This window comes from Thunnus albacares, chromosome 18 (genome assembly GCF_914725855.1).
Source record: "Thunnus albacares chromosome 18, fThuAlb1.1, whole genome shotgun sequence".
Taxonomy (NCBI): domain Eukaryota; kingdom Metazoa; phylum Chordata; class Actinopteri; order Scombriformes; family Scombridae; genus Thunnus; species Thunnus albacares.
In genome coordinates, this window is record NC_058123.1 from 18,507,933 (window position 1) to 18,531,731 (window position 23,799).

Here is a 23,799-nt window from a genome sequence, read left to right on the forward strand (position 1 = left end):
ATTCTTTCCTTAATTGAATTTATCTCAGACAATGTTCTTTCGGATGGCTCAAATTGTCTCTATTTAACTACATTATCCTCTTTTCCCAGTCCATTTCCCTGTCCATTCTTTGTCTTCATGTACTTAAGTAAAACTATAGAGAGCTAAAGCAAAGCTCAGTAAGCTTTACCCTTTAGAAGAAATGGTCAGAAAAGAAGAAGAAAACATGCATGAACAAAGCTATTAAACAAATGCTTTGTAGATTTTGCTTCCTCATGTGTCCCCCAACTCATTTTCCTGCATCTAGCCCTATCTGTTAGCATCTTATGTGCTTTTTAAAAACATTTCCATTAGCTAGTTTTTTCCCCTTACATCTACTTTCTTCTCTTACCCCTCACTCTTTCTCCTATAACTTCCAAACCCTTTTGCCCCCTCTCTCCCCTCTGTCTACATTTGTCCTCCCTTCTGTCTCCATCAGTTTTCTTCTCCCCTCCTACTTCCTGTCCTAACCTCCTTAGCTCCCACACCCAGACAGAGGGGTTGACTGAGGCCAAAGGTCTGTGCAGCTTCATGCCTGCAGTAATCTAAGCAGATCTGATGTATATCAGGGAGGGCTAGGCCAGAACCAGAATCAAATTTCAAACATTTTCTGAGTGTTCAATGCAGACACAAATTTTGAAATGAGTTATACTTTCTTCCTGCCAGTGAGTGGATCACATTTATATGCAAACACCAATGTCATTTATGTTTTCTCTGTGGTTATTATTGCTTATAAAACATCAAAAGTCAAAGCCACAATCAGAGGCTGCGACTATTTTCACTTTTGCCATTACTATATACCGTGAGGTTTTTCTGGCGGAAGTGAACAAACAAATCCTAAAATCTTAAATTAAAAAAAAAAAATTAAACTACTCATTGCAACCTTATTAAGTCATTTACAGTGTATATATTTCTAGATTTAAATTGGTCCTGAATATAAATGTCTTTCCAATCGCTCATACTCCATCTAACAACATTATTGATGTAAAGAACCTCACAATGCTGCTTGCACAACTACTACTGCTTTCAGTGTTCTTTTATTTGGAGATAACTATAGAAATAGCAGAACAAAAACCTGTCAATAATGGTAAAATTGTGTTAATCTGAGAGATACAGAGACAGAGAGCTATGCAAATGTGCAGCATGATTTCAGAACATACATTGAATCAAATGTCCAAAACAAATTAGCGGTCCATCTTGTGGGAGCATTGAAGTATATCACCCTTAAAACTGGAGGGGGAAAATAAATTCAGTTGCATTAGAAGGAAAATGTGCTAAAAATATGGCTCTGTCAAAATGTAGGGCCCTCCTGGATTAATTGAAAATCCCCTTAACTGGATTAAATCATTTTAGGGCCTAACAGTGGTATACCCACACTCACACTGACACATGCATGCACATGCATGAGCCCCCACACATAAGCTGATGTCAATATGATATAATTACTCATTGTGACAAGGCAGTGTAGGCAGTGTGATAGCAAGTGTGTTCTGTGTTGTAGTTAAGGGCTAAAAGCTGTGAAACTGTGAGGATTAGTGCTGGAAGAGACAGAAAATGGAATAATTGGTTGCATGGGGATAAAATTTAACCCCACATTCTATGCATGTAGAATATCTATCCAACACTTTGGCACAAACTAAAATATCACAACATCCACTACATGGATTGGCACAAAATTTTGTGCAGGCATTCATGGTTCCCAGACAATGAATCTTAATGACTTAAATGATCCCCTGATTTCATCTAGCACCACCATGAGGTTCACATATGTGGCTTTGAGTCAAGACAACTACTGGATAGAATGACATGAAATTTGGTTCATACAGTCATGTCCCCGTCAGGATGAATTTTATTGATGCCAAAACCATTCATAGACTTTGGCCTATGACTAAATACCCGCAAAATTAATGACATCCCCATCAACCTCAGCCATATCCTGTGTTTAGGGCTAATTAGCATGCTAACATGCTAAACTAAGATAGTGAACATGGTAGAGATTAAACCTGCTTTACAGCAGCATGGTAGCATTGTCACTGTAAAAATGTTAGCATGCCAACATTAGCATTTAGCTCAAAGCACTGCTGTGTTTAAGTACAGTAGGTCCAGTCTCATCGAGCCACTAGCATGCAACCATAATATACTTTCTCCCTGTTCATCTGTAACAGGCATATTTTTGCAAAGATATTGGTGAATATGGTGCTACCACCTTATCCCTAACACAAACTTAACTATTTTTCTATCAGTCATTACATGCGTGTAATTAGATGACTAAGCAAAATTAAAATTACAACACAGATTTTGACTTTCTCCTCAATAATTAAATCCTATGATCAAATGTAAAGTATTCTAAACAGCTAAATTCTAAACAACCTCTGAAATCCTTTCTTTATAGAGCACTTAGAAGAAAATATTAAGCTGGGGTAAGGTAGAGGTAGCCTATCGTAATTTGTGTCACTTCTGCTGAAAAACAGAGTAATGGAGCAACAGAATACTCATTAAATGTTATATTGTCACCATTGTGATACCACAAATATACAAAGATTTAAATGTGTCAACACAGAATAGAATAGAATAGACTTGTTAGACATGTTATTCCCAAGTCCACCAACCATACATTATAAAGTGTATTAAATATGCAAGCAAACAACATTGCACTTTGACTGCAAACATATACCTTGTTACATTCATTTGACAGAAAATGAAAGTGCTGAGAACCACTCTAAAGGACCTGTGAGACCACAGTTACTTTTAAACACACTATACTCGCTACACATTATACTCGCTACAAATGTGCCTTCTTTCTATAATCTGATGGCAGGCCTTTACACAGTGATGAATACAAAACTTACCAGCTAAAGCTATAATTAATACCACAAACACAAGATGTGTTCATAAGCAAAAGTGGCATCAATCAAGACCCTGTTCAATTAGTGTCGCGGGTGAAGACATGAATTGGGGAGCAGAGGAGAGGAGAGGAGGGGAGGGTCTATACGACAGCAGCCAGCATCACGCAGGCTGCTGTCATCACAGTCAATTTGGCAGACAGCTAGGCAGGAAGGTCCAGACTGTGGTTGTACGGGGCAGTCTTCCAACAAACCATCTTTATTTGTATCCCAGACTCCAAGATGTCTGTTTCCTGTTGCCAATGATACCTCACCTCCAAACAGTAGCCCTACTGATGTAGCTGATGGTTGTAGCAGTGGAGCTGGCTGATTAATTCAACAGAGTGGATTTCCGCAGCTCACTGCACACGCGTGCAGAGCGAGAGAGAAAGGGGGAAATTGAGCAGAGGAAGAGAGAGAGAGAAAGAGAAAGAGAGAGAGAGAGCGTGGAAGAGAAAAGGAGAAAATGATGGAAGAAGTGTGTTAAGGAGGAGGGTCTTCGGGGGTGGGGAGAGAGTGAGAGGAAAGGGAGAATAGGAAAGAGAGAGTGTGTGGAGAGGGGGCGGAGGAAAGAGAGGAGGAGGAGGAGAGAGAGAGAGAGAGAGAGAGACACGCAGGCCCCGGAGCTGCTACTGATGCTGATGCTGCTGCTGCTGCTGCTGCAGCCGTTTGACAATTCCCCACCCAGAGAGAGCAGGGAAGAAGGGAGGAGATCAGAGGAAGGAGGAAGAAGGAGTAAGCGACACCTCAGTCAAGATGCTCCTGTGCTAGACAACACGCACGGTAAATACTAATCCTTTATCACCAATCTGCTCCCTCTTTACTGCTGCTGTATATCTACCGTCTTTGCATCACTGGCTCGAGTGTGTTAGTGTTTGATTTAGCTCTGTTGAGGTCCTATATATAGTGCACAGGGTTAGCATAGCTAAGCAGCTGGGGAAAAAACCTGTCTGTGCAGCTGCTGCAGGAGGAGACAGACATCCAGAGAGGTGGAAGGGAGCTGAGGATTTGTACATTGTGTATTTTGTGGGACTTAATGAGGGAAAAACCAACATCCAGCTTCCTCTGTTTCTTGACTGAAGCAGAGCCACCTGTTTGGAGATGTGTGGGTGTGTGTGGTGTGTGTTCAGGGGTGGGGGTGGGGTTTACTGTGTGTAGGGGGGGGGGTTAATGGTGTATTTGTGGCTTGGAAAGTGCGTGTGAGAATGTGTGCGTGCATGGGTTTTGCAGATATTGTCAAATTCTGAATCTAATTTTTTTCATTGTGCGTGTGCTCATGTAAGCTTTATTATTTGTAAAATAACATATGTAGACACATGTTCACATGATCATTTAGACACACTGGGAGAGAGACAAATGTGTGGTGCTTTGTCAAACAAATTGATTTTGTGTGTGCCTGCGCGTGTTGAGTGTGTGTGCTTTGGCGTTATCGGCTCTGGTAACCTGAGCTTTTCCTGGTTCCTGCCTGCTGTGGGGTTGCCAGGTGTCGGTGATGAATATTAACCCGCTCGTGGCTGATTGACACTTTCTCTCCGCCAGTCGTTTATCCTCATGAGGCAAAGTCTCTTTCTAAATGTGCTTGTGTATGTGTGCCTGGCAAGATGGTATACCGTGTACAGTTATCAATTTATTAGACACACCTACAGTAGTATAAACGAATGCAGTCTAATACAACAGCCCTGCAATAAATCCCACCTTATTTTAGAGAAGTGTTGATTCAACTTCATGGTCATTTTGGAGGCTGTAGTTTGTGGTGCTGTTGAATTTTAGAGAGCTGTTTCTAATATTTTGTCCATCCAATTTATATCAATGAGGGTAGACAAAATATTAGGGATTATTCTCCCCAAAACATGTACATCCTTATTTAAATTAGATTACATTACCAATAATAAGCATTGCTGAATTCCGCTAATACTCACTGTCCTATCTTATAGTTAAAAAACATTTTGCTTCTTGTTTGGTAGAAGATTTTTTCAAAGGAACACCTGTTTGAGAGGTGTTTAGCACTGCAAACCTGTCAAACCTCTGAAGAGCTGATTACGCTACCAATCAATCATTTGTGAAAACGTTTCAAGAGGCTTGAACAGCAAGTGACGTTGAACAACGACAACAACGGGGCAATGGGATTAATTTAAAGTTTTGGTCACTGTTAAATTGGAAAAACTTTTGTAACAAATGAAAACTTTAGAGTGTCTCTTCTCATGTCTCATTATAATCCGTTAATGGTAATATAACGCAGCCCTATCATATTTTGTGCACGCAGCATGTGTGACATTTTGCAGACGTCCATCTACTTGATGACAAGAATGGAAGAGAGATTTCACTAGAGCTGGAACAATTAATCGATTAATCACTTGTTAGAAAATGAATCAGCTATTTTAATAATCGAATAATCGTTTTAGTCAGTTTACAGCAAAAGATGTCAAAATGCATCTGTCAAATGTGACTGTCTGATGCTTTTGTTTGTCTTCTATGAAAATAAACTGTAGATACTTTGAGATTTGGGACTTTTGATCAAATAAAACAACACTTTTGAATATGTTAACTTAGGTTTTGGGAAATTGTGATGACATTTTCACTTTTTTTGGACATTTTATAGACTAAAAGATTGATTGATTAACTGAGAAAATAATCAGCAGATTAATCAAATCAAAGCTATTACCATACTGCCAATCACGCAATAATTGCTTTAATTTATCTGTTGGATGCTGGTGAGTTACACACTCGAGACAACTGTGTGTCTATTCATATGTGTGTGTGTGTGTGTGTGTGTGTGTGTGTTAGAATATATATAGTTCAAATGCCTGCGCCATGCATATGTTTGAATATGTGGCTGTGTGGGTGGGTGAGAGACCAAAGGAGAAATATGGCAGAGGAGAGAGAAAGAATTGGTGCACAGACGGCTCTGCTGAAGTCTCATTTTGCAGCATTTTGCTTTGTATGAGTGGTGTCACTTTCTCTCATCGTCTCTCTCCCTGTCTACCCTCTTTTATCTATCCGTCTCCTTTCTCGTTACACTGTGACGGTACAAAAATCAAGCTGTAGAATTGATGGGCTTAAATCTTACATACTCTCCTAATCTTGCTCCTCTTCTTCCACTTCTTCATCTCCATGCGGCAGACTGGTTGACTGTGCCAGCTGACGTTCAGTTGGGTGCCAGAGGGCGAGAGGGAGAGGAGAGAGGGAGGGAGGGAGGGAAGAAGATGGGAGAAATGAAACTTGTGTTTTCAGTCTCATGGCTGATTTCCTTGCTCCTCTCTTGAGATTATCAGCGAGTCTGGCAGCCAAAAGACAGCCTCCTTGACTAATCAAAATGTTCTTCAGGACATACAGGCACTGCAATAATCCCTGAACAGTGGCATTAAGGGTGTGGCAGCAGCACATATGAATAAACACACATGAACGTCCATGTGGAGACAGTTAGCCTGCGCAAGCATTCGTACGGTTGCGGAGTTGTACAGCAGCAAATCTTTGTGTACTTTACATACACGCACACACACACACACATTTCCACATTTATTCCGGATTACATGCCTTCATACACACTCCCACACATATTCACTGTGTTTTTAAGAGTGTGTCCATGCATGCTTACACTTACACTATACTTTGCATCTCTGCTGCACATCATATATACTGTATAGTCTATTCTATGCTGGTATTATGTTCATGTGATTTTTGTACTATTTTATTTCTTAGTGTGCATACTCACTGTGATTCTTTGGTGTACTAAGTGTTTATTCATCCAGCAGGTTAAAATGGCAAATAAATGAGACAGCTTCTGTTTGCAATGGTTGTATTCAGGTTTATATTCAGACAATTCAAAGGGCATCAGATATGTTGGATATGATAGTTCATTGCTACTTTTTATCATCCTGACACTCCATACCTGAAAGAGAACAGTTTCTATAGCAACCCCGTCATCCCCTCCCCTTACCCTTTCCTCACTTGTGCGTGTATGCGTGTATATGTGTGCACGCAACACGTGTAGCTCCTGAACGCGAGGCTGAATACGAGCGAGCGCTGTATTGATCACTAGCATACACTGTGATGATTGATGTCATTTAGCCGGCGGGGGGAAGCAGAGAGTGAAATAATAAAGGAACATTTCCTCCTCACATTTCCTGGCAGCTTTTCAAGATATATAGAAGTTATATTAAAGGAAAGACAGAGAACACTGCAGAGGGGGGAAAAGCAAAAGGAGGAGGGTGGGGCAAAAGAGGGAAAGTGAGAGGAAGGAGATGTCAGTGGATGTCTGATTGGAGTCAAAACACAAATACAGCTGAATAAAAACTAATTTATCTTGTCATACAGGTGATGTGATTGCTCCTTTTCAAATGATTTCACAAAATAAATGGGTGCAGATGGGTGTTTGATTTGCCATCTACATCATCTTACTTAGTATCGGTTAAGGACAAGTGTAGAGTCTTCTGGATGACATCACTAAAAGCATCCATAACCCCCGAACCAAATTATATGATGTTGTTCATAGTTTCGGCACACATGAAGATAGTGTAGCAGCTCAAAGTGCCCTTTCAAAAGCTTCATTTTTTGGCCTATTTGATTCTGTATCGCTACATAATCTCACCACGACACCGCCAGGCTAGGTAAGCCCTTTAGCAAAAGACACATGCTGATAGAAGGCCTGTTAATTCCACATCACTAATCATCTCCCACTGTCCCCTGTAATTTCTAGGTTGTCTTCTCTATCCCTTTCCCCCCCCATTTTTGTCCTTCTCCATAGGCTTCTTTCTCATGCGATCACACTTTTCTCTCAGTCTGTTCTCTCTGTTCCTCTAAATAACTTCTTGATTACCTTCTCTTAGCTAAATTGTAACTGTCGTGTACTGTCTGTCTTTCGCTCCCTTCTATCAGCCCTTCTGTTCTCCTCTCCTCTCTTTCTTTCAGTCCCCCAGTGTTTTGTGTCTGGAAGGGCTTGAATGATTAAACATAGGACAGAAGCCTTCAGTGGACTAAACACCAAGGGCAACTAGATGGAGGGAAGGATGGAGAGAGAGAGAGATGAGTACACAATGTCAGACAGACCAGCCTGTTCAGATACAGATGACATGACAGGACCTGTGCTCCTGTAACTGTCACCTATTGCTCTGTGCCACTGAGTCTCGCTCACTTGAGACCTAAAACTCGGCCATATGCATCTGCCATGCAGTGTTGCAGGAGCCATTATAGGTTTCTCCACTATTGTATCATTGAATATCCTGAAAAAATTCAAGCACAAATACAGGAGATACAAATAGATCTGTTGTTGCATACAGTAAAATTACACCTGGGAGAACCTTTTTTGTACCCAAACAGAAAACTAGGCTATGCTGTTTCTCTATAAGTGAGTGTTTTTAAATTCCAAGTTCTCATTGTTCAGTTCATTTGATGGGACCTTCTCCAGACAACTGTAAGCTTGACGAGACAGATGTATACAAGAAATCGAACTGATGCTTTGCATGTTTGGTGCAAAGGCTAAAAAGGTATTCTAGTGTACTCTAATGCAGCTGCATTGTTGCTTTTTTCTCACAAGAGGAACCATTTGGTAGCTTTTACACTACTAATGTAGCATATAAAATTTAGTTATATAGCCTTTGATGATCCATCTCCCTCATTTTAAGTCGAGTCCTGGGAACACCAGAGACTTTAAGTTCAGAAACAAGTCAGAAATGTACTCAGTGGCTTCACTGTGTACTGCCTGGTACGGTAAAAACTATAAATTTTATAATGAATTCTAAACTCCACCTGCAGCCAATGGAAAGCGGCCAGCACTGGAGTAATGCGCTCCCTGTGCTTTGTCTCTGTTAGAAGACAGTCTGCAGTATTTTGAGGCATCAGCTGATGAATATAAAATGCAAGTTTTGCACTGTTAAGCATTGCAAAAGTAAGTTTAGTTTGTCCTTGCATCCCCTTATTTGTTGACACGCATAGTAACTGTCACAGACGGACTGGGACTAAAAAATGGCCCTGGACCCTGGCCCTGGCCCACAGAGCGACTGGCCCACCAGGATTTCTCCTGGTGGCCAGTCTGACTATGGTAGCTGCTATTTAAGATAGAAATGTATGAATCCAGATTGTAATCCTCCACAGAAACCAGTGGCGAGGAAACCTCTCTCTGCTAACGTTCTGTCAGTGTATTTCTAGCATACTGTACATTTTAGCAACTATGCAATGAGGTCAGATGTAAATTATTTAGTACTTGTGCAGTATGTTTTGCTGGAGATTGGGGTCATGCAAGTGTGTATTTGTGGGTTGTGTGTGTGTCTGAATGTGAACATATAGAAGCGTGCGTGGGTGTATCCCTGGCCGGGTGTTGTTTGTGTGTGTGTGAGAGAGTTTTATGGATTTGTGTGTGCTTGAGAATTTTTATGCAGGCTTGTGCATGTCCATGTGTTTTTGTGTGTGTGTGTGTGTGTGTGTGCGCACTTGTGTATGAAGGTCCATCCAAGCATTATGTGAGCATGAACGTCCATCCAAGCACATGTAATCCCTAACCAGCTCTTGGGCTCCTCATTAGCATTACACTGATCTTCCTCAGAACTTATTTTCCAGCCCTCTGATATTCTCTGTGTGGCTCGAGGGAACAATAGGTCTTGTTCACATCAAATGTGTTATGTCATCAATGTGACTGGAAGCTTTGCTGCCCACGTCATGGGAGTCCTATTTCACTCTCACTGCCTGCTCCCACAATATGTACATAGGCTACAGCACGCACACACTTCACTGTGCACACTCCCATGCCCTAATATTCCCTGTGGGGCATGGGGTGTATTCTCAAGAGAAGCCAGTGTTTTCCCCGGAGGGTCCTACATATACAGTACAGCTGCAGCACCTCTACACATCACTCAAGTACACAGTCAAAGTTAATATGCACACATGGGCACTCTCTTTCTCTGGTCCTGTTCAGACCTCTTCCAGATAGGATCCAGATCCAACCGGGGCAGATTGCAGTTCACATCTGGAATCATAGTGTGTCTAAAATGTGTGAATGATGTCTACTGCTACTAACATAAAAAGCCCCATAACACTGTGATTTTAGGCTGACCCAGATGAAAGTTAACAATAAGATCTTTGGTTGTCAAACAAAAACAGTGGTTTTAGATCACACTGGGAGACAAGTCCATCGTCCATGATGTAGAGCTCCGGCGACCAAATTCCTACAGTGTCAGAAATTTAGGACTGAATCTCAGACTGTTGTTACAACCCATTTTTTAATAACGAACCAACCAGAATACGATGTGAGATTATGCAGAATCCACAATCGTTACTCGGGCACAGATTGCGATCAAGACTTAGATCCATCTTGCACAGTGTGATATTCAATTAACTTGTAAGATTGTTGTTAAGATTGCACAGTCTATTGGCACCTTGAGGCTGGAACTAAGAAATATTTAAATCAATGTTCAATCTGTCCATTGTATTTGTGATCAATCAGTTAAATGTTTAGTCTGTAAAATGGCAGAAAATACTGAACAATGCCCACCACAAGATTCAAGAACGTAATGGGACATCTTCAGATTGCTTGTTTACTCTGACCAACAGTCCAAAACCCAAAGATGCATTGTACAGTGATAGATAACAGATAAATTGAGCAAATCCTCACATTTGAGAAGCTAGATTGTTTATCAAAAACATTGATTGACTAATCGCTTAATATCTGAATTTTTTCAGTACTACTATGCCCACTACAGCTTGAGAAGAGGACAGACACAACCATTTGGCATTTTGTCTCAGTTGTTTGACATGTAGAAATCAGTTGTGCTTTGGTTTTATGTGGTCATATGCATCCATGAGCACCTTGAATGTGGCTAAGCAATCATATCACAATGCATTCTTAACATGTTTCTGGTATCTTGCTGTTGGCCCACCCAAGAAGCCTCTCAAAAATGCTTCATGAAAATGAATGAAATAGATAAATAAGTAAATAAATAGTTAAGAAGTCACATAGTCATTATTAGATTATTAGACTCAAAAACAAACACTAAAACACCATAAACTGAATAACACATATGTATACAACGCATGCACAAGCACAAACATTCTAACTAAGCTGAGCCCAGATGAATAACAGGAGAAGTGACAGAGGAGGTCGGAGAGTGAGGTGAATGAGGATGTGTGTTACGTGGAAGAGAAGTTAATCTCTCCTGACGGTAGCGCCGGCCTTTCCCTGCTGCTCTTCTGTCTTCTCTCCTCCATAAAACTCTGGATTGTCTCCTGCTCTGTGAGACACAGGCAGTGGAATTCACACGCACACACACACTAAAACACATACACTAGAGCACGCAAGACAGGATATAGAGAAAACAGGGCGTTAAAAGAAAACACTTAGCTGCTTGATTTTTCCTCAAGAGGAGAGGTGAGCAAAATCTAAACTATATATCCCAGAAGGCTCTTTATCTGTGCACAGATTTGAGTATTTGAACACTTCATTCCTTAAAAAAAATAACTCCCATAAAATCTTAGAGTATGTTCCCCCTACTTAGCACAAACGACTTAATTCCTTCCCTGTAAGAAGATTTTGGATGTACATAAAATTTCTCCTGCCACATTGACATAATGTAGTCTTTTGGGCTTGAGATATTGTTAATATTAAATGTCTGTGACTGCGTAGGCTGGGTTTCCATTCAAGCTCCAGTTGATCCACATTATTAAATCTGCAGGAGTGACTCACGTCTTTCATAGTCCGACATCTTTTAAACCTTTATTTACTTATCCACTAACAACAGGGGGGGTTACCTCAAATTATATGTCATGAGAACTCACAGTTTTAACTTGATGTGTGTGTGTGTGTCTGTGTGTGTGTGTTTATTACATGAGGTAATTCTTGCCACATGAATAATTTTTTAGGGGTTTTTTAATCCTTAAGATTCAGATGAGAGGTCTGGAGCACTGTGGGTGCACAAGAGCTTAAGGCTAATGTATGCCTGGAGATGCTAGTTATGCAACTCATTCATGCTTGCATGCACATACGCAGACACACACACTCAAACTCATGCTTCACTATATCGGCATTACTCACTGCCATCTGCGTCTCCACTTTGACTCGCAGGTCTAAAGGCTGTGACATACATACAGTATATGTGTTCACACATAAACACGTAAGTGTACACATACACACATGCTACCATCAAAACCAGATTAGCCACTCATTTATGTTTTATGAATGAGGCACCTGTAGAGACACATTAGTGGCATAGGTTAGAGGAATGACATTAAAGACCACTCATAATGCTTTGAAACTGACACATAAAGGGGAATATTTTAATAGCGTGTTGATGAATTATATATATATTATGTATAATATAGTAACAGTTAGTATGAACTTCATGGATATATATATATATATGAATGATATATATGATGATATATATATATATTTAAATAAACAGTAATACTAACAGCACTTCATGAGGAATGCAAAAGGTTGCAAATCTTAAGGGTGGATTTTTCAAATAAAATGGCACACATGAACATCACATGACTGAAAGGTTAACAGAAACCATGGATTGCGAATGTACCGTGCAGCTATTATATAGCAGTTGCTCAGGTGTCATGCACATGTTGTAAACCAGAGGTAATGGACAGTATTAACAACATTATAAATGATTGATCTCAAAATGCTCTTGAGACTTGCAACAGTCTGCCAAGGAGGCCACTGTTTGGCTGAAGATCAAGTGGGACTGAAGTTGCACATTCTCTTGTGAAAAGACAAACCCCTAGTAAGCCCTTCATAGGACAAAGTCTGTGTTATATATGTCATATTTTATGCTGTAGTGAAGTCTTTGCTAATGTTACACAATAAATCTCCAGAATGTGCCTCATTTTCATAACCAATTCCTTAAGCGGGGATGTATAGTGCCAATATACAGCTTCCTTAAAGGAGACCTATTATGCTTTTCCTTATTTTCAGTCATATATATGTAATGTTACAATGTCAGATGTAAATGTGGCCAAAGTGTCAAATAATGAGGTAAACGTATGTAGAAGTAATCCCTGTGAGCAAAAAACACCGGCTTCAGACTGCTTTGAGTGCTCAGTTTCCACTGTTTTTTTCTACCTTCAGCCAGGGCTGACTCCCAGTCAGCTCATGACGGATTTCTTTATATGGTCATCTGCTCCACGCACAGTGCACAAGTTCACTGCTCCGCTTCGCTAACATTATGGCATTTTTCCATTGTTTTGGAGGTAGTCAAGCTGAGCCATGACTCGAATTGAGCTGGCACACTGTGATTGTTTTTCCATTACACAGCAGGGCAAAGTTTGAATAAGTTGTTTACCTGTTGGAAGAATGCTGGTCATCTGCAGCTCTTCATCAAACATCTCACTGTGGCTGTTTCTGCTTGCACTATTCCTCCCTGCATTATTTTTAACTGATACGCTGAACAAATAGCTCCAAATATGTCCATATCTTGTTGTATTGATTGTTATTGGTTTTTATTGCCGCTAATGAAACTCATTTCTTGTAAATTATTCACAATAGAAGTCTCCCATTATTTAGTCATTTAACAGCTTTTAATATCAAGCAGTAAAGCAGGAAATGTTGACTTTACATCAGCAGTGACTTAACAGACTGGCTGCCCCTATGGATGTGTAAAGAGAACTGGATACAGCATCGGAGGCGGAGTCCCGTTCATTTCTGTTGCTCAGCGGCGCATGAAGCAAAAAAAGTTCAACTTTCATGTATAAAAATCTTCTGGGATCGTGTGGGCCATAGAGTAGATGCACCATAGGGTTCTGGCTTCCAGCTGGCTAACTTCTGATTTAGCCCTCAACTAACTTGAATACAGCTCTTCTAGACTTTCAAAATGTTATTTGACTGAATGGATCAAATTCTGATGGTGAAATGAGTCATTTTGTGGGGGTTGTGATGCTCAAAAAATGTATCCACTGATTTACAGATGTCTCTTTCACAATGTAAGTCTATGGGAAAAAGTCATTTTGGGCCAGTGTGCATCACGTGATGGACGTGGAAGTTGTAATTATATAGTTTTGCCACTATGTCATATTGGCTTCAAATTGATCCTGGGGGCTTGGTTGCCCCTCAGCATATTTCTGGAAAGCTGGCCAATCAGAACAGAGTGGGCTCATTGGGAGTGGGACCTTAAAGAGACAGGAGCTAAGACTGCCTGTTAAGAGACAGAAGCTGAACTCAAGGGCTGCATAAAGGGCTAGTATCAGATAAATAAGGGGCTTTTTGAACTGTGAATCATGCAAAGCTACTTTAGTGAAATCCAAAAATAAATATATATAGCTGTAAATGAGCATAATAGGTGCCCTTTAAAGTTAAAATCAACCTTGAGAGTATGTCCTCTTTTGGATGCATTCTGTTGATATTTGGCTTGTAATCTTAAATGACTTGCGATTTTGGATGTTTTATTCTTTTAACACATTTTTTATAACACTGCCAACTATTTTCAAACTATATGTGTTTTTAAGATTGATTCTTTCCCCTCCAGTCAGCCACTTGTTTCTTTTTTTCAGTATGGTATGGGTCACAAAATGTGCTATAGGTGGGTGATCCATCACTGTAAAAACATGCTTGCGATGTGATGCTACAGTCATGTGGTTTCACAGCTGCAATCATTCTGAAAATGTTCCTTGAATTAGATAATCTGTTGAAAAGCAATAACCCTGCTCAAAAGTCCCCGCTCAGAAATGCATTGCCACACAATAATATAACAGAACACTAAAATAAACCAAAACTTTTTCCGAAGTAATTTCCAAAGCATACTAAAATGAATGGAAACCATTCTTGGAAAGTTGGGAAATCAATCTAAAATCATATAATATACTTTTTAAAAAATGGTTGCCAGTACTGTGAAGTATAATGAGATTTGTAGTTAAATGCATAATACATGATCCAGATGTCACTTGAGTCCCCTTAAATTTTAATAGCATGATAAAATTGTTTTTTAATTTAACTTTGTCTATTACAGTTACTTATCTATTTTTTTTTTATTATTTAACTGTATTTTACATTTCTCTGAAAAGCACTTTGGTCATAAATAGACTTGACTTGACTTTTGACTAATATAATGACTTAAATGGTTCAACAACTATGTAAATCAATGTTTTTAAAGGGTGAGTTCACACAAGTTACAAAAAAGTTGTCAGATGATGTTAAGGCTTTTTTACAATAGTAAGTTTGAAAACATTGGTGTAAACAAATTGAACCATAATGACTTGGGAAACAAACAAAATGAAAATCACAGTATATAATGAGATAAATCATCTATGATTTATATTCCTCAATTAGGAATCTGAATATACTTCCAATATATATGCAAAAACTTTTGATATTTTAACCTAAAATGCGCTGCAACATGCAAAACCACCAGTGTTATTATTTTTTACTTAAAGATCCCCTCCAGATATGTTTTAAGACATATAAAAATACCATGCTTTGAATAGTGATTTGTGTCTGCTATAGTTTATATTTACAGTGGCATTTTATTTAAAAATGTAATGTTGTGGTATTTACTGTTGTCATGACAATGAAGGTTGCGTTTCAGGTGATCATTTTAACACAAACCATGATCTTTCCCTAACCCTGACCAAATGGTTTTTGTGCCTAAACCTAACCAGACCTTAACCACAGTGTTGTCACATCATAAAACATAGTCACTTTTTAACAACGATTTGTAATGGTTTTGGAAAGCTGGAGTGTATTACTTTGGCTGCCAGATGGTGTAAACGTAACTACAGGCCGTTTGTGCCGGCCTGAATTTTAGACCTATACTGTTGTTTTTTTATGAGAATGTGTTGCATTCTGAACAGTGAAAATCAAACATCCAGGGGAAGTAAAACATAATTTTGAATGGAGGGGACTTTAAGTTTCTTAGTACTTAGTAAATTTTTACAGCACATGTCCTGGTGTACAATAGTTGAAAAGGAGCTATCCGTGGTTCTGACTGCTCCAGACATTAGACAGTGCTGAACAGACAGCTGATGTTGCAGCAGCTATTAGTGAAGTTCTGGCTCTGACTCCATTTGCTCATTCTCCAACCACATCAGTGCATAACAATCTTTGAATCAACACACACACACACACACACATATACGCACCAGCTGCAGTCATCCTATTAGCACAAAGTTTAGTGGAGATAAGTGGAGGCACTTATCTATTTATGAAATCACAGTATTTCAATAAGATGAAGTAGCATGAAGTCTTTTGTTTGAGGATCGTTTTAAACAACTAGACTGAGCTGTACTTAATATAACTTAGAAAGGACAAAAAGAGGTGATGATGCTTTATCTTTAAGCAAAGAATTGGCTAACATTAAGGTATTTGTGTTAAAAGTAAAGAAAATAAATTTGTCTAACATTATCTCTTCTTAGAAACTTTAGTCATGAACTCCAGTTTAACTTTCCAATGAACTTCTATGGGGAAAAAAGTCTAAAGTATGATTTAATTTGGCAAAACTCAGCTTTTTGTAGAACTAATTATTTGCGTCTTGAAGGTCACATCTTCATTGATTAAATTTACAGAATCATGGTGCACCTTGGTTTGTCTCTGACTTACCAGTGCTTGCACTGAAGACAGCAGATGTCATCAGCGTCTTCCCACCCATGGTTAAGTGGAACAAAGTGTTTCCACTGTGACATCTAATTAATGACAATTGTCCTGGGAGTTGAGGGGGGAACAGTAGCAATCCTCTACACACAAGCATCCCATTTAGAGTAAGCAGTAGCCATCGAAGAAATATCTGCACTCATGATTTCATCTATTCTTCATTATGGCTGCAGCAGCTACCAACTTATTCTTATTCAAATAATGTTATATTTCTGCCTGTATTTCTAAATTAAGCTAATCCAAGATTCGATCTGTGCGTTGGCTTGCAAGAGGCAACATTTGGATGTTGCAATTAATTCCCATTAGTGGCAAATTTATTCTAAATAGGCATATCCACAATTTCAAAGCATTAACACTTCCTTAAATAAATTAGAGGCTTACATCACTGTAAAATCCCACCTTTACTGCCAAAAACGAAGATAGAAATAAATTTGATCAAAGACAGCTTGATGTGCTCTGTAATGAACTGAGGGAATTATTTTAAGATTCTTTCCATTCATATTTAATTCAAGTTGGATCATTGTCATCACATGTCAGTAGATTCATTTGAGTACATTACCTAAATCATTTTTTAAGCAGTTGCCATTCTGCTTAAGTAGGTCAACAGAACCCAGTGGGAAATACTAAATACATTTCATACACTGACATCTTGTCGTCCAACTCAAAGTAACTTCCTGGTCTGGTTTTGACGAGAGCACAGAGTTCACATGACAGAAAACATGACACAGCTTTTTACGGATGCAATGACACATGATATTACAATGACCAGAGGCAATGCCTAAATCTAGTATGTCAAACCAATAATATGGTGTGAGGATGATTTCAACATGGTCTGATCACAATATTGTTTTGATTTGAAACTAATGATGAAGATTGCTGCAGTAAAAGTGATGCTCCTCCCAAAATATGTTAGTATCACATATATCACATCAGATGGCTTGAAAAGGTTTGAAGAACAGAGGCTGCAAAAACACTACTTACAATGGATTCAAATGTTTGGTGGGATGTTTTAATAATAAAAAAAAACAGCCATAAATCCATGAAGATTTCTAAAATCACCCTCAAATCTTTGCACACAACCATGTCAAGCGTATAAAAAACTGTGTGTGGTGCTGCTCTTCTATTGGTCAGGAGATCTGCTTTGTCCAGCTTTGTTAACTGGTCTCAGTAGACTCCTGTCACAGTGTGTTTTGACAGGCCAACATGTTGCTGAGGAGTATTTGTTGAGACATCGACATCTCATAGTGAGCTTTGCTTTACTTGCTTTAGGATTGCTCTCAAATGCATACATGTGCTCATACAGTAAAGCTCAGCACTAACCCTCATGAAATAATGAAAACACTTGTCAAATGTTCATAAAGAAACTTTTTGATGTAAAACCCTAAGGTACACAGGGCTAAAACAAAAAAAAAAGACACGACAATGAGACATATACATTGAGAATGTAGACAATGTAATCAGACATGAAGTTGTCATAATGCTTTTCACTGTATTATATTTATCACAATACATGGTGTTAGAGATAATTGTACTAAATGACACCAAAAGTAAAACTATACAGATAAAATGTGTATACCCTAACCAACAACTTGAACCTAAACAAGCTCATGTCACACCTCTGTTCATCTCCTTCCACTGGCTCCTGGCGGTGGCTCACATCTAGTTCAAAACTTTGATGCCTACCTTTGGACCAATGGAATGGCACCCTCCTACACTGAGTCACTCATCAGGCAGTATATACTCTCCTGTCCACTCCGGTCTGCAAATGAATGACGTCTGGTTATGTCATCACTGCCTGGTATGAAATCACGATCCTTTTTGTTTGTGGTTCTGCGATGGTGGAATGAGCTACCCAGCTCCATGTGGTATGCTGACCCCCTTGGTGCATTCAAGCAACACCTGAAAACTCAGCTCTTCTATGAACAACTTAACACTTGAGCCCTTTAACCTTTTGAGCACTTTGTTGATTGTTGCACTTCTTTCTCGGTGTTTATGGCATTTCTTATGTACTTGTCTACTTCCAGTTGTTTTCTTAGTTATAATAATTATATATCTCTGGTCAGCTACTTGAGAAATTGTACTACGGCTTGGAGTTACTGTCCTCTAATGCTTGATTGTCTTGCCCTGCTTGTAAGTCGCTTTGGATAAAAGCTTCTGCCAAAAGACAAAATGTAAAATGTATACAGTACATGCATGATGATGACTGTTTGTTCCAGTCTTCAACTTTTCGCTACATGGTACATCACTGTGTTCAGACTTAAAGGAATAGTTTGACATGTTGGGAAATAAGCATAATTGTCTTTCTTGCAGTGTTAGATGAGAAGATTGATACCACTCTCATGTCTGTCCGTTAAGTACGGAGCTACAGCCTTGAGATGATTAACTTAGCTTATCATAAAAACTGAAAGCTACCCTGACCCTCTAAAACTCACTAATTAACATGTTATATCTAGTCTGTTTAATTTGTTCAAAGACCAAAGTGTACTGGGTGATACCAGGTTGTTAAAAACACTACTGTTGTAAGGTAATTGATTGGCTCATAAAGAAAACTATATCAACTAAAACTCCTGATACACACACTGAAATAAATTGAGACACACAAGTCGCTCATGTGGATCCACAGTCAGACTTTCTAAGCTCACTGAGAGGATGGCTACAGTGAACAGAGCAGATTTAGGGCCAGAAGCTAGGTTAGTGGGTTTGGGGAGAGAATGATAACCATGGCGGTGATGGAAGGGAAAGTAAATGCATCAGTGTGTGTGTGTGTGTGTGAGACAGTGAGAGACAGAGAGAAAAGACAGAAGAGGAAAGAAGAAAGAAGTTGTCAGAGTGAATTAGTCATTAGTGGTGTTGAGGTCTCTCCCCCTAGCCAGTCCACTCTCCCTGCACACACATATGGATTTCAAATTTCACAACCACACACTGTTTCACACTTACACGCACACATGCTACAGTTTCACTCAAACGTGGTTCTGCACAGATGTCCTTGGAGTGCTGTTAATCCCCTGTTAAGTTGTTTTTTTCCTTAAGAGAACACCTAATTATCATATCCTTTATAGCTTCACACCAGATTTTTCTGTTTATTTGTGCATATTGAAGGTTTAAATTGGCACAGAGTGCGTGTGTGTCCCTTGGCTTTGCAGTACAGCACTGTGTTTACAAGATGTTATGGAGTGTTAAGCAGAGCTGTGAATGTGTGATTCACTGGAAGTGGGAGGAAGTGGAGAAGGAGACATCATTCCTGAGGCCCATAAAAAGAAACCTTTAAGAGGTCATTCATTTTCTTTTTTCCTGCTTTATTTCTCTTTTGTCGTCACACCCTGGAACCCTCAACCAAACTCTAATCATTCTTTTGCTTGACCTATCCTCCTGTTTCTATCCGTCAGTGTTCTCTCCAGCCATAAAATTTCTACACACCCCTTTATTCCAGTTATCTTCACATCCCTTCCCACTCCACTTCCTTATTGTGTCATCTACAAGGCCGTTTCCTGAGGTGTCAGCGCAGAGGACGACTACAGCTGGCACCTCATGATGTGCCATGTCTCCATAATTGACAGTCAAAGGCAGGGGAACAAGATCATTTCTGGCCGCCACTGTATCTAGGTGTGGTTTGGTACACTGAGCTGTGGTCTGCAGTGATGTGCTGTGGCGACAGCGTTACACAATAAGAGCAGCGAGTGAACTCACTCACCAGTCTCTGTGTCTTCCTGTCCTTGTCTGTTCTCTATCTGTATCTTGGTTTGATTGTGTCTTCCTCTGACAGCCATGGCTGTCTCTCTGCCTGCACACAAAGAGATGGATGAACCTGGCTGGCCCCTCACTTTGTCTGTTTCTCTCTCTTCCTCCTCCTTTCCTCTGGGGTTTATTGAGTTCCTTGATTTGTACTGATAAATTTGATCATAAACCTCCAGGCTGCACCGTATTTTCTTGTGCACAAGCTGGCATACAAAGCTTGAACTCTTCTTTTGCTTGAGTATATCATTGCAATCAGACTCAAGAGAGCATATTGCATATATGTATGGTGTATGTTATGATCATTTTCAGGTAATAATAGACAGTATTAGACTATACAGTAATAGAACTGGAACACATCTACACATATTTAGAAGGTACTTGAATAAATCCTCTTTTAGAGGCTACAAATACACATATCTGTATTTGGAGGCAGTATTTTCAGATCAATAAGACATGTTGAACCAAAATCCTTCTGGTCTTTGAAGCCACCATTACCAGGAAAATAAAACATGATTAACTCCAGTCCTGCAGACTGCTCTTTGTTTAAAGCTGAATAGACAAAAAGGCCAGACTGCTATTATAAATATGGGATGCTGAGAATGACAATCAACAGTCTGAGCTCATTTCAGCAGCATGAAGTGGTATTACAGTATGTGCCAGGATATGACCAGTCACAGTGAAATCACTCTTGAATGCTCAGAACTGTGATAGGAGGAGAGCGTTGCCCTAGTTTGAGTCTGCCGTAATTATGTAATGCTTGAGTACCTGCAGCACCAGCGGCATGACAACTTCTGAATGTGAATCTGGGCAGTGGAGAGTGCAGATAGGAACTGCACACCTCTTTTCAGTCCTTTCTACATGGCGTGCAACTTAACGTCATCTTGAGCTTGCTAGTTTTTTCGGACACTATGCGCTCATTTGCGCATTTATCATTTGACTGACACACCGGCTCTCTCTTATTCCATCCTTTCATCTCCTCCGCTTGTTTCTTTTTGCCTAGATATCTCTCCCTCAAACCTTTTCCCCCTTCCTATTCCTCTTTCACACCATCCTTCCAACCCACTTTCCTCCCTCTTAACCCTCTATCCCCTCTCTCGCCTCATCACTTTCTTCTTGTTCTTTCCTCTTTTTTTTCTTCTCTCCCCCTCCCTTTTCGAATGCCACATACCAAATGGTTGGTGACAGTATGCAGCTGTGGGTTTTGTCCTCCAGACAGCATCTTAGAGAAAAGCTTAGCCACACACATAAACATGCGTACAGACGGAGGGTGGGATCGGCACTAACCTGAGTCTTTCATCTGTCGCTTATGTAATAGTTTTAAGATGAAGTTGTGACGATGCATGATGCAGCCAGGCAAAGAAGTCTTTGCGATGAGGGAGATCATGTATCATAACATAAAAACACACTAAACTCTTTTGTTTCCCTCTTTTTTTTCTTTAGAAAGCAAAGCTCCATGCTGCCTTGCAGGAGAAAAATCGCCTGAACCTTGAATTGATCAACGGCCACCTAAAGGCATCCAAGTATGACCAGGTGTGGCATTCACACATGCAGCGTACAAGCATGTATTGCACACACATACATACACACACACACACACACACACACACACACACACACACACACACACACACACACACACAGACACAGAGTTTGTATGTAGCCCCTACATCACTGATATAGGGGCTACATATCACATACACAATGTCTTATGAATGGCTGTAAAATCTGTCTATTGGCATTTGTGATCCATCTCTACAGATCAATACACATGCAGCCTTGTTATCATCATATACTGTATGTTATCATGTGTTGAGTCTTTGTGTTCTTTATATTGCTTCTTCACTCAGGGGTGTATACATGTGGTATTAGTGTCATGTTTTGTATTTTTAGGCTTAAAGCTCCATTTTGGTGTTAAATTAAAGGAGTGTCTGATAAACGCTCCTTTTTCCTCTCCTGTCATTGTGTCTTTACCGGCTCAGTCAGCCTGAGCCTCACTCTCCAGTGTGCACACATGCATACATAAACACACACACACACACAGACCCAGACGGAGACAGTGTCCGTCCGTGATGGTAGGCGATTAGTTACTCTGGCGCTAATAGTGACTTTCACAGAGGGGGCAGATTTGACACGTGTCCAGGGACTCAGCTCAGAGCTTTTGCTCCACCATGCCACACAAAAAGATGCCATCTGTGCACTGACAAGGTGGGCACAGAGATGAAAAGGGAAAGTGGGGCCCAGCCCCGCCAGAAATACAGTATGAATGAGTGTAACCAGCTTGTAAGGGCAACCGTGGCAAAGACAAAATGTACTGGACTGTGAATAGAGAGAGAATGTGGACATGTTTGTGTTTGTATTTCCTGGGTGAGACCAAGGACAATTTTCCCACCACAGCTGGACAATAAAGTTTATTCTACTCTATTCTATTCTATTCTATGAGGGAATGAAAGAGGATAAAAAGAAAGAGATGCTGAAAGACAGAAAAGAAGAGACAGGGATCAAGGACTTTGTGATATAATTATTGAATAAAAGTAAAGCTTGCTCTAGAGGAACTTTGTCAGAGTTCAAGAGAATTAACTAATAAAAACTGTATTTAGAAATTGTATTTTTTGTTAAAAGAAAATGTTTATATTAATATTAATATTAATTATTTGAGGTTTATTTTAGTTCAGATGGGTCTAGGGAGCCATTAACTCCAGCTCAAGTCATAAATTCCTTTTTATGAATGAGCTCATTTTCTTTGCAGCAGTGTAGTTTTGAGCACTTTGAGTGAGCGAGCTTATCTATTGTGCGCTCGTGTGTTTTGTTAATTAATGAAATGATTGGCACACGGCTGAGGGACGGTTCGGCTCGATCCTATGAGGCCACCTTCACAGGAACCAGCCTAGCTCAAGGCCTCGAGACTGATGAAGAAACGAGAGGCAGAACACTCAAGTCAGCAGCTCTGTCTCATCAAGGCTAAATGGAAATGTGCTGATTAATTTCTCTTCTGACTATGAACTCCCAATCAACCCTCCAGCCAAAAAAAGCCACTTCTATTCATAAATGTAAAAAGTAGGTCTACTGCAAGGACAAACCTCATAAAAATTGCATGCTTGTTTCCTTCTTTTAAAAAAATCTACAGAAAATGGGTACACTTTGAAACTCTTAAAGTAGAGCAAAGAGAAAATTAAAGTGTTTTCTTCCCTCATTTTGATGTGTTTTTTAATTTTCTTCACTGACTTTTTTTCTTTTTCCTTTTCCTTCTCTTGTTGTCTTTTTCTTGTCCCTCCCTTCTTTTGCTCCTGGTCTCCATCTGTTCACATAGGTGCGATCAGACTATGACCAGCTGAGACAAACCTTTGCTGTGGTGAGCCAGGAGAGAGACGTGGCCCAACAGCAGAGGAGACAACTTCAAGGCAAAGTGGAGAACCTGGAAGAGGTTCTAAAGGTGAGACATCTATGGATTTATCTGTGCTTTCATCCCACATACCCCTTAATACAAGAATCACTTTAGCCCTCCTTTAATTTTGAGGAAAATCTAGGGAGCCTGGAGCTAATTCTCTTTTTCATTTATCCCTCTTCTCCTCCTCTCATGGTACAATTTAAATT

At 39.8% G+C, this 23,799-nt stretch overlaps 1 protein-coding gene across 5 annotated transcripts in view; it reads left to right on the forward strand.

The window, feature by feature from the left end:
• The window catches only part of rimbp2a (RIMS binding protein 2a), a 69,861-nt gene that overhangs the window by 15,434 nt on the left and 30,628 nt on the right, over positions 1 to 23,799 (forward strand). For 3 of the 5 annotated variants that reach the window (XM_044334322.1, XM_044334323.1, XM_044334326.1), the window contains exon 1: positions 23,568 to 23,638. Coding sequence is in view for 1 of the 5 variants with exons in the window: in XM_044334324.1 (XP_044190259.1) it covers positions 21,649 to 21,738; positions 23,516 to 23,638 (213 nt within the window). In the remaining 4 variants the exon portion in view is untranslated. Of the gene's footprint in view, positions 1 to 21,648; positions 21,739 to 23,515; positions 23,639 to 23,799 lie in introns of those variants that run through there. The other 2 variants (XM_044334324.1, XM_044334325.1) reach the window with 1 other exon arrangement.